Source organism: Neovison vison, chromosome 7 (genome assembly GCF_020171115.1).
Source record: "Neovison vison isolate M4711 chromosome 7, ASM_NN_V1, whole genome shotgun sequence".
Lineage (NCBI taxonomy): Eukaryota > Metazoa > Chordata > Mammalia > Carnivora > Mustelidae > Neogale > Neogale vison.
The window spans coordinates 194,131,553-194,143,111 of NC_058097.1; the positions used below are offsets into that span (position 1 = coordinate 194,131,553).

General features: G+C 52.5%; 1 protein-coding gene across 2 annotated transcripts; it reads right to left on the reverse strand.

Moving 5' to 3' along the window:
* Positions 1-138: 138 nt before the first annotated feature.
* Positions 139-10,249, reverse strand: SSRP1 (structure specific recognition protein 1). Of its 2 annotated transcripts, none has more exons than XM_044259335.1 (17): positions 10,152-10,249; positions 9,537-9,672; positions 8,422-8,607; positions 7,763-7,868; positions 7,279-7,469; positions 6,942-7,172; positions 6,705-6,808; positions 6,473-6,601; positions 5,961-6,182; positions 5,159-5,231; positions 4,607-4,745; positions 4,436-4,481; positions 2,409-2,538; positions 1,812-1,982; positions 1,564-1,652; positions 850-1,036; positions 139-622 (listed from the first exon to the last, which is right to left on the reverse strand). In XM_044259335.1, exons 2-17 carry the CDS (start codon positions 9,588-9,590, stop codon positions 551-553), a joined length of 2,130 nt encoding a protein of 709 aa, XP_044115270.1. In that variant the 5' UTR covers positions 9,591-9,672; positions 10,152-10,249; the 3' UTR covers positions 139-550. The 2 variants fall into 2 exon arrangements, with proteins under 2 accessions (XP_044115270.1, XP_044115271.1); XM_044259336.1 differs by having other exon boundaries at positions 9,537-9,689.
* Between the last annotated feature and the right edge of the window lie 1,310 nt (positions 10,250-11,559).

The window sequence follows — 11,559 nt, forward strand, 5'->3', positions numbered from 1 at the left end:
AGAACAGGATGTACCTGGAGGCTGGTTTCCCGGCTGGCCGGCAGGGCCCTGCCGGGTCACAGCAGTATGGTACGCACCACCCCCCCCGAAAATGAGGCGATGATACAACAGGGCTAGAGAGAAGGCATTAGGACATGGTTTCCAAAGTCAGTTCCCTTTATTAAATGTTGATTTTTCACAGACCAGAAATACAAAATAAAAGTAGAAATAGGCCCCCGTTAGGAGCTATAGGCCTGACCTCACATGACCCCTGCTGCAGCAACTTGAACAGGAGAAGCAGCAGCCCTAAGGTGGGAAGAACAGGCCCAGGATTCCACCCTGCACCGCACTGCCCCACCCAATCTCTGCCCGAATGATAAAGAGCCACCCTTGGGAAGCAGAGGAGGACATCTCCCCTGCTGCCTCAGCGAAGTGCATTCCACCAGGAGAGCCTGTCAAGATGGCACAAAACCCGAGGACTACATTTCATAGGAGAAACTGGTACCAAACATGGGTGGGGAGACCGCAGGTGTCACAGAGCAAGCCCAAGGAGAAAGAATTTTCCTCCTCTCTACTCATCAGATCCTGATGCCGAGTCTTCTGAGCTAGGGGGGGTACTGGCCAGCTCCTCTTCTTCAGAGTCCTGAAAATCAAAGGTCTCTTAAGGGCCCTCCCAGGGAGCCACTTTTCAGTGGTGAAGGACCCCTAATCCCATACCCACCCACCCCCAAATGCAGCACTGGCCCTCAGCACCTCCCATGCGCAGCCTTCTATTCCACCTTGTTACTCTTACAGACCTACCAATCACAACCCGACCCTAGATATGCACCCCTCTGCCTCAGGTACCCCTCAGCCCCAAACCTGCCACACCTCACTCCGCCTTCTCTTCTTTTTGCTCTTGTTCTCTCCAGAAGAGCTCTCATCACTGGACACAAACTCCTTGCTCTTGAAGCTCTCACTTAGCTGCCTTGATGAGGACTTGGATGATGAGCCCCTTGAAGGTGTTGATTTCTTTTCCACCTTCACCTTTACCTTCTTCTTCTTCTTTGACTTGTCCCTAAAGCAGCAAGAGAAAAAAGGGCCTGGACCTTCAAGTTCACCACCAAAATCAATCCACCCCTAACTTTAACAGAGCTTCTCTGACTCACAGCCACACTGCCCATCTCACTATAAATGCAAACCACCAGCCAGGTAAGCCCCAAGTGCCCCAAGGGAGAGCCTCCTAAGTAAATAACCAGAAAAATCAGAGGCCAGAGCTTGAAGCGGTCTCACGTGCATAACTTATTTGACATCCCTTGCTTCATCTCTAAAGTTTCATGTGAATTATGAATTTTTTGTTAATTTTTTGTTAATTCCTCCACACCTTCAAATAAAACTAACTCTCTAGGAAAAGGGCCCCATTTATCCAGTGACCTCAGGAATTCTCTAGCACATTACCCATACTTGGGCAACTGCCTACCCAGACTTGAGAAGCACTGCCCGACAGCAGTCAGAGGTATCTATTATCTTTAACACGCCAATTCTCGACCCACATAAATTGATGCCGAAAAGCACTTACTGGGCTATTTTGTTCCCAACACTCACCTCTTAGAAGACTCACCCCGGCCCCCTTCATATTCTTTCATGGCTTTTTCATATTCCCTCCTGGCATCCTCAGCCTTTCGATCCCACTCCTGTCACACACACACACACACATACCCACAAAAAAAAGAGAAGAATGAGCCCTCTTCCTGATGCAGGCAACATCTAGACAGAAAAGGTGTACCCATGGCCCATCCCTGCCCCCTCTATCAGTTACTAAGTCGCCACCCCTCATCTCTGCTGCCATTCACCTCTTTCTTCTCTTTGGACATTCCCTTCCAGATCTCCCCTGCCTTCTTGGAAAGATCCGTGATACTGATGCCAGGATGGTCTGACTTGATCTTCTCTCGGCTGGCATTGAGCCATAGCATGTAGGCAGACATCGGCCTCTTGGGGGCATTGGGGTCTTTGCCCTTCTTCACCTACATAAAAATCCAAATGCCTTGAGCCATCTATTTCTCCCAGACATCCACCCTCTCCAAAGCACATTATTTAGATCACCTGCTCAGGGGAAAAAAAAAAAAAATGAGAGGACTGAAGAGGCATAAAGCTAGACTGAGAGCTCCCAAGGCCAGGAACCCTGTCTCCTCCCCCGACACCCACTACCTCACTCACTAGGGACCCCTTGCCTCAGGCTCCTGGGACAGAAGCTGGTCTCCTAATTCAGATCTCCCAGAAGCTAATTAGTCCAAAGGCCAGAGAGAAAAATTTCCAAGATACTCCTCAAGGTCATATTCACTGGCTACACAAAGCAGCCCCAGAAGGACCACCTGACAGGCCCTACTGGTGATAGACAGGAAAAGGTAAAGGGAATGGCTCCCCACCACCCTTCCATTCTGAGTGTGCACCTCCACAGGCTTCTTGCGGCTTTTTCGGTCCTTGGCCATCTTGGCCTTTTTAAGCTGCTTCCGTTTCTTTTCATCCCGGTCACTGTCACCCTCATTACTAGAGGAGCTAGCTGAGGCGTTGCTGTCAAACCTGCCAAGGAGAGGGGGCTTAGACCCAGGAAGGAGAGCACCCATGGCCACAGGACAGGAGGGAAACAAGTCTAAAGCTACCTGCCCAAAAAAGGGGAGGTAGGACCACAGGACAGCCTCCTAGCCACTGGTCCCCATCCTGCTTCCTCCTCACAGCTAAAGTGGCTTCAGCTGTCCCCTCCCCACACCTGGCCCCTTCTCCACACCTAGCTGTGGCATCAGTCAGCCAATAGAAGACAAAATAACGAGTGGGCTTCAGCTGCTCTCTTTGCTCATGGGCTGACTCACGCCATCCCCATACTCTTGGGGACAGGCACTTAGGTCTTATCTTGCCTGGAACACGACCCAAGTACTCTTCACCACTTCCTTTGAGTTAGCTGTCTTAATCCACCCCAGAGTCTTTTTTGATAAAGAGATAATTACTATAGAAAAGGGAAGGGTGGCCTGGGTGGCTCAGTGGGTTAAGCCTCTGCCTTCGGCTCAGGTCATGATCCCAGGGTCCTGAGATCAAGCCCCGCATTGGGCTTTCTGCTTGGCAGGGAGCCTGCTTCCCCCTCTCTCTGCCTGCCTCTCTGCCTATTGTGAGCTATCTGTCAAATAAATAAATAAAATCATCAAAAAAAGGAAGGTGGAGACGTTTTAAAGATAAATAATATAATAAATATAATATCTAGGGGCACCTAACTAGCAATTGGAAGAGCATTCAGCTCTTGACCTCAGGATTGTGAGTTCAAGACCCCTTGGGTATAGATATTACTTAAAAAAAAAAAAAAAAAAATATATATATATATATACACATATAAAACGGGAAACTGACCTCAATCCAAGTCCATCCATACCCATATAATTAAGTTCTATCGGATAGGCATGGAACTCCTCAGAAGACAGACCTACATTACACCTGTATGGTGCTGGATGATTTTTAAGGGATTTTTGCAAACATCTGCTCACTGACCTTCATAAGTATGTGGCAACCAGAACTAGCAAACTCCTCTATACATATGCTAAACCTATATATATATGTACGTATATATACCATGTATCTACATATATAGCTCTACATATCTATTTGGGGTTGCGGGAGGTAAGTTGGGTTTTTTGGCTGCCCAACATTCATTTCCAATTCTTCTGGATAAAGAAAGAAATTCTTCCTAATTTTCTGTGGGAACCACCTTGCCCCCACTCAGCAGGGGCTCAGTCCACCCCCAGAATTTAAGGGTGGGTACATGCCTAGTTCTAGCACATCAGCACACATCCTGGTAACTCAGGAAGGGGCAGTGACCATGCTGTTCACTGCTGCCCTGAGAGAAGAGGCACTTCTGGGTGTTAAACCAATAGCATTAAGCCCGCCCAGAGCTTCTGAGGGTCATGTGACACTGCATGGGCCAAACTTACCTAAAAATAAGAAAATCAGAGGAAGTAAAACAGAATCCCCACAACTTTTGAGCATCTGGATCCAGGTACCTGAAGCCCACTACATCCCTGGACTCTCATTAGGTGAACTTACAAAACTCCCTTTTATGCTAAAGTCAGTTTGAGTCACGTTTCTGACTTGGCCATTAGGAACCTTGATCAATACAGCAGGGGGGGACCACCTGAGGTCCTAGGTGAGGACACAGAGACTCAACAACTCACCCCAAAAATCACAGCAAGGAAGTGGGCAGCTGCTAGCTCTTATTCCTATTTTCTCCCCACTTGTTTTTTTGGTTTTACTATGTGCCTTAGACTTGCAAAGCCCTTGACAACTTCCAAAGTATTTCCGGTAATACCTCAGAAGAGGTGGCTCTTCCACCCTGGGTCACTAGCTAACATTAAGACATGAGAAATGTTCAGACATCTTCTGGCCCCTTAAGCTTATAGGCCTCCACCTCACCCCTGTGAGTGGAACCAAAACTCACTCCTCTGCCACGTCTTCCTCCTCTTCACCTGGATTGAATGACTCATCTGAAAAAGAACAGGATGCATCAGCTTTGCCCCAGAGACCCTGCCCCCCTCCCCAGATGCCCAGCTCTGGCCCCAGGCAAGAGCTTGACCGCCCTCGTGCCCCAGCACTGCTGAGGCGAGCCCACCGGTTTCTTCTCCTGAGTCATCGCTGCTGTCGTTGGCATTCTCTTCCCGGATCTTGCCCTCTTCCTTCATCCGCTCCAAGTAAGCATCGTGCTGGTCCTCATCAGAGTCGGCGTACTCATCATAGCTTGGGTTCATGCCCTAGCCAGGGGAGAGATGCGAGTGAGGGCCAAGCCACCCTGGCGCCAGAACCCTGCACACTCAAAAGCACCCCCCAGCCCATGCCTGTGAGTAGGATCAGCTCCCAGAAGACCCTGGGGCTGCATGGTCCACACACAGCGCCGTGCAGGGCCTATGGCCGAGAACCTCCTGCCAACCGGGTTAGTCCAAGCCCCTCCCTCTCCCAGCCCCACTGGGGGCTCCTGAGGCAGCGAGACTGATCTAAGGTCATGCTGAGGAAACCTGCACCAGGAAGGGGGGAGGGTCACACGCACCTCTTTTTTCTATAAGGGTAAGAAGAAAAGACAGAGTGAAAAAGAAGGCAGAAGAATCCCCACTCCCTCCACACCCCCGACAGATCAGAGGAGGCTCATCCTTCCCTCACACACAGGTACCTCTTTGAGTCCTCGGTTTTTGATGTTGAGTTTTTTGGCATTGACAAAATCAAACAGCTTCCCATACTCCTCCCTGTGAGGCGAGATGCACCAGGTTACTAGACAGGCAGGGCCCATGCCCTGGGTGGGCTGCAAGCTATCCTAATACCCACAGGCCGGGACAGGTTTTTGGGTCGGGAGGTGCTGACCACGTTACCCAAGCTAACAGCTCGGAGAGCCCCCGGAGGACTGTGGTAAAGAAGGGTCAGACACTAGTCGCAAAAGGAACATGCAGAGTCTCAAGCGTCTGGGAAAGAAAAAGTGGGGAGGGTGTGTACGTATCTACCAGATATGCCCAGAGCAGCGGGGAGACATCACAGAAAGGGACATTTACACCTCTGTGCTAGTCTGAATTTTGTACTTCACAGCACTGCCGTGAGGATGAAGTGGGAAGACGTTTGAAGACTTTTGGCCCACAGTGAGCACTCAATAAACATTAGCTGCTGTTTTCTCAGGCACAGAGCTCATTCCAGGAAAGGGAGAGATAGCATTTCCATCATGGGGGGAGTGAAGAAGGGCTAGTACTGAACACATTATATGGGAAACAATTTAAGTACAGAAAGCAAGCCAGGGAGAGGCTTTCAAAGGCTGACCACTCCAAGAAGGACCAAATCCCAGGGAAGCGAAAGAAAACTTCTGCTCAAGGCCTGAAAAACTGGGGAAGAGTCACAGGCTCAGAAAGGCCCCCATGCCATGCCCGGCTTCCCCATAGAGGCTCAGTGCAGACCAGGATTCCCAGGAAGCGACTGGCAGAAGCTCTCACCTCTCAATGCTACTGAAGGTATACTGGGTGCCCTGCTTGGTCTCAATTTCAAAGTCAAAGGAACGCGTGGTGGTGGTACCACGGGCAAAGTTGACAAAGGAGATCTCATCAAAGCGGATGTGCACAGGTGGCTTGTGGACGTAGATGAAGCCCCGCTCCAGGGGGTAAAGCAGTCCTGAGCTCGCCTTGTAGGAGCAGGTGATGCACTGCGCTCCCGAGTGCCTGGTGGGGGCGGCGGGGAGCCCAGTCAGTGCCTCCCCAGGAGCAGGAGGCACGGAGCCAACCGCACATCTCCCAGCAGGGACACACATGTGCTCAGGCCCTGAGGGTAAAACCCACTATGCTGCTCTGATGGAGACCACGGACACCGTCATGCTCTGACCCAACCAGACCCCGAGGAGACTGTGTTCCTGGCCCAGGAGGGGTTTACCAAGAAGACCCAGCATGGCGCCCGCCCCGCACCCCCGCTCCCGCCCCCTGGTCAGGCCAGGACGCCAGGCCAGCCCTCTCACCCTTGGAAGTTGCCTGGCACTGTGATCTTGCGGTTGACCAGCGCTTTCATGACCCGACTGACCATCTCGTACAGGGATCCTGACATGTTCTTAGTGAGCCGGCCCTCAAAGCGCTTCTCCACCTCTTCCCTACAAAGAGAGGAAGGTGAGGTCACCGGTGCTGCTGCCTTCCAATGGCATACCAGTCTCCTGCCTGGACAGTGGGAGGACATGAACTCAAGGACATACTCACTCATTCATGTTGAGAGTCAAAGAGATGTCCTCATCCTTGGAGAAGAGGAGGATCAGGAAGTGGTAACGGGTTTGGCCCTGCTTGATGGGGGGATCTAGACTGATCTGGTAAGGAAGAGCCGACAAGGTTCCACAGCGATCAGGGTCCCACAAGAACTGCTCATTAACCAAACACCGGCAAGACCGATCTATTGGGCAAACACCAGGACAAGATCCAGCCCCCATGGTTTCTGCTTACCACAAAGAACATCTGGCGCTGGTCTTTGTGGGGCAGCAGAAAGAGACGCAGCACCGTGGTATAGGGGATCTTATAGTCAAAGGTCTTGCCGTGAAGGTGCAGAAAGGTGGGGTAGATCCGAATGTCGTAACGGCCTCGGGGAGTCAGACACTGCAGCTCCCGGAAGATGCAGATGGCGTCTCCAGTAGCCTGGATCACATCCGCCTTAGACAGCACATTCTGGGCAAAGGCCTGCAAAAGTACACGCTGGTGATCAGGTAGCAGGGGATCCTGCTTCCAGGCGAGCCAGGGCCTGCTCAGCACCATCTGCTCTCAAGGAGACCGGGGGAGGCCTCACCTCAACTGGGTCCACACCATCCTCCTGCGTGGGCGGCACATAGAAGCGCACCTCCATGAGGGACACCTCTGCGTCATCGTTCTGGTGGAATTCCAGTGTCACCTCGTTCTTGCCAGTGGTACACTGGGACACATTGCTGAGGGGTATCTCAAAGACAGGCTGGTCACCAATGTCAAAGGAAAGCAGCTGCCCTGAGGGGAAAGGGCTTATCAACCACAAGCTCCTCCCCTCATAATTTATGTCTGCATAAACAACAGTCCCACCAGACTGTCCATCCCAAGGACAGAGCGCTGGACTATTTGGCCGCACTATACCCTCAAGACCAGGTACAGTGCCTCTTACACTATTGGTCCTCGATAAATTTATGATGAATTACAAACTGATAGGCAATCAAAAATAGTAGCAGAAAAAGAGCAAAACAAGGTAAAGGCTGCAACCCGGCATCCTACCTTCTTCTCCAAACCTCAGTCTTCCCCAGACTCACCACCAAACTTCACCGTTCCCCAGTTCCAGCCCTTCACACAGAGGTCCTTCTCCATCAGCTCAAGGCGATAGTGAGTTTTGAAGAAATCTGAGAGTTTCTCAAACTCCTGTGGGCAGAGGGGAGACAGAAGTCCCTACAAATCCTTGTGGCCTTAACACAAACATTCTGGGATTCTCTCTGAGAAACTGCCCTCAATCTACCTTCTATCAGAAACCCAGCTGTTGAAAGAAGCTATGGCCAGGGGCTGGATCTCAGAGTAGGGGAGGCGTAAAGTATGGTCATCTCCTGGTCATGGGTCTCCCCATGCTCTCTGACTTTATACAGGCAGCGCTTTGATGAAAGGGAAATTAACATGCAGTAAAGCATTTACCTCAAACAGTTCAAAACAGAAAAACAAACCTCAAACTAAAGCACTAAGATTCTGAATCTGGACAAAGGCAATGAGCAGAAACCACCCAAAAAATCACAATGGTAGGAAACCTTCTGGAGTCAAAGCACAAGACAGCCAAGGCCGAACACTGCTAAATGGCCATAATGGCCCTGCTCTGAGGGGCCAAAACTAGCAATTACATGATTATCAGAAGAGTTGTATTCTATCTTTCTAGAATACAACACAAGGTGACACAGTAAAAGGAGGTTTATGGCCAAGGACACCTCACCGATTCCCGGAAGCCGTCATACTTGTAGACGTGGCCATTCTTCGTAAGCAGTTTAAGTCCATGGCCCAGGGCGACACGGCGCCAGATGCCTTCAGTCAACTCGCCGGCCTGGATATTGTCCACTTTGCCCGTCTTACTATTCTTGAAAATGATACCCTGGCGGCTCAACCTCAGCCGGCCATCGTTCTGTTGGGAAAACAGGCCCAAATGCAAGGTTACAATACACACTGTGTCCGGGGCACAACGCCTACAACTGGGCTCGCCAGACCCTGATGCAGGACCAACAGATGCAGGGGGGAGGGTGAGGAAGAAGAGACAAGCAACCAGGAAATCTGGATCCTAAAACCAAACCCGGGCATCCAAAACCCCTGCAGGTCCTTAGTCTGCCCTTGGGATAGAGGCCCACGAAGAATCCCTTTCAAACTGCAATCCTAGAACTCCTATACAGACGCTTTTTGAGTTACAATGGCTCAACTCAGAATTTTTCAATTCTATGATGGTGTGAAAATGATACACATTTAACAGAAACCGTAATTTGAGTTTTGAATCTGTTATCTTTCCCCCAAGCTAGCAACAGGTGGTACAATCGTCCCCTGATGCTGGGCAGTGGCACCGAACCACAAGCTCCAGGTCGGCCACACAATCACCAGGGCTGATCACCAGGGTCAACAACCAATTCGCATACCACCCTCCTCTACCCGTTCTGTTTCACTGTTTCAGGACAGTATTTAACAAATTACATGAGATGTTCAAACTTTGTTATAAAGTAGACTTTGTGTTTGACGGTGTTGCCCAACTGTACACCGATGGAAAACATTCTGAACCTGTTTAAGGCTAAGCTAACCTACGATGCTCATCGGGTTAGATGTTTTAAATACGTTTTCGACTTAAACAGTATTTTCAATTCACGATGAGTTTTTGGCGATGTAACCCCGTTGGAGGGGCAGGAAGATCTGTATGCCCTGCCCTTTGTTGGGGGAAATACCAACTACACATTACCCTCCCGCTCCTTTTCTAAAATAGCAACATCATCAAAGCAAGCTCTTACTAATGGGCGAATGGTCCACTCCGCCTTCCCTCTCTCAGCCTTTACTAAAAGCCCAGGTCCTTCTTACCATGGAGCCTTTCACCTCCTGATAGACGTCGTTGAATTCCAGTGTTTCCGCCATACTGATCTGCCCCTGTTGACCTCGATTGGGAGCAGGGCCCCAACTCCTGGGTGGGTGTGCGGGCACTCAGCACGTTGGGAATCTGAATTTAAGAGGGGGCTAGACAAACATCAAAGGCAACATCTCACTCGGCCCACGGATGGAGCCAGGGGGCAAGCCCTGGCGGAGCCTGGGACGTCTCAGAATCTCCTCTGCCTGGGAACCTACAGCGGGCCCCGCAGACCTCAAGGAGTCAGGCCCAGCAGGGGCTGGAGAACCCGGCTTGGAGGAGCGCTTACAGCGGGACCCGACACCGGCCCGGGGCGCTCCACCGGGCGCCATGGCAACGGGCAGCAGAACCCCGGGGCCTGACCCTCAGCCGCGCCCCGACCCAGCTCCGAGTGCAAGGCTTCCCTCCCAGCACTCCCACCGCGCCGCGGCCCTGGACCCGCGGCTCCCCCGCCCCCTCAAATGGATTCGCCCGCTGCCCGTGGATTCGAACGCGGAACGGTCCATCTTGAGGATCCCGCGGGGGGAGCGGGGCTCGCGCCCTCTCGGGGCACGGGGCCGGCGACCACCCACCTCCTCAAGCTGCAGCCTCGCGACGGCCCAGGTGCGGGCGGTGGGCGCAACGGGGGACGCGGGAGGGGGGGCGGGGACAAGGGGGATGGGGGGGGACGCTGGGGAAGCTTTTCCCGCGTGCGCGGCCCCGGGTCCCGCCACCGGAAGCCGTGCACGGACCACAGAGACGGTGAGCCGGCTAGAGAGACGCGAGTCCGGCCCGCCTACGAGGCGGCCTCCTAGAGCGTCAACCGCCCGGGAGGACCTGAGGGAAGCGGAGCTGTGATTCAACTGGCACCGCGTGGCACCTGACGAGAAGATGGGAGGGTGGAGGGCTGCTTCAAAAATTACACCTCTCCAGTGGAGGACTAGGTTCTGGAGAGAGATTCTGTAGTTTTCTCTTGTCGGGCTTCCCACGGACGCGTGCGCGTGTCCTGCACCGGGGTGGCTCCTGTGGAGTAGTAGAAAGGCGTCTGTGGGGCGAGAAGACAAACATCGGGCGCTGCGGAGAGACACGAGCCGCCCGCACGCGGGGTGCCGGCGTCCCTGTCCTAGTCGCCCCGGCGCCCAGACACTTCACTTCGGAAACCGCGGGGTCGGGGAGGCCTGGAGGAAGCTGGCGGATGGCGGGGTCAGGTTCCCGCGCTCGAGGCGGTGCCCTCAGAGCCCGCCCGGATTCGAAACCTGGAGGCCCGCCCAGGAGACGTGTTTGAGGGTGTCCGCCCCAACCTTCCTTTGCAGACGGGAAAACCGAGGCCCAAAGAGGATGTGCCCAGGGCCCCAAGTCTCCTTGCCCCCCCGCCCAGTTCTCCTCTGTCCTAACCACGGCGATCCGCATCCAGAACGATGGATGGTACCTTTCCTGCATGAAGACATTAGAACAGAACTTTTTTTTTCTTTTTTTTAAGAGTTTATTTCTTTATTTGACAGAGAGCACAAGCAGGGGGAGCAGCAGGCAGAGGCAGGGGGAGACGCAGGCTTCCCACAGAGCGGAGAGCCCCAGGCAGGGCTCCACCCCAGGACTCTGCGGTCACGACCCCAGCCAAAGGCAGCTTCTTAACTGACAGAGCCACCCAGGCGCCCCTAGGACAAAATATTTAAATTCAAGACTTCCCTGACAATCTGACTTAGTTTTGCCCGCTTGCTAACTGAGCCCTGGGATCAGAGGCTGCCGAATGCTGTGCTGCTCCCTGACCTCAGCCCTTCAGCCTCTGGGAATTGGCTATTCTAGCACCGTCCAGTAACATGCATTCACCCGGATTCCGTAACTACGGGATTGAGCTCCCACTCAATTCTAGGATTTGAGGAAACTAGGAAACAAGACAGAAACAGCCCCAGCCTTCCAGGAGCATGTTCTCAAACGAAAGATTCAGAGAAGTAAACTCACAGGAAAACAAAGCTGGGGCATTGCAAGGGGTTTTAAGGAGAG

Excerpts from the sequence above, each read along its gene's own strand:
- SSRP1 (XM_044259335.1), bottom strand. The coding sequence starts at position 9,590 with ATGGCGGAAACACTGGAATTCAACGACGTCTATCAGGAGGTGAAAGGC. Across the intron at positions 4,482-4,606 it reads TGACTCAGGAGAAGAAACCG|ATGAGTCATTCAATCCAGGT; the intron begins GTGGGCTCGCCT and ends GTTCTTTTTCAG. Across the intron at positions 623-849 it reads AGAAGAGAAGGCGGAGTGAG|GACTCTGAAGAAGAGGAGCT; the intron begins GTGTGGCAGGTT and ends TTTGATTTTCAG.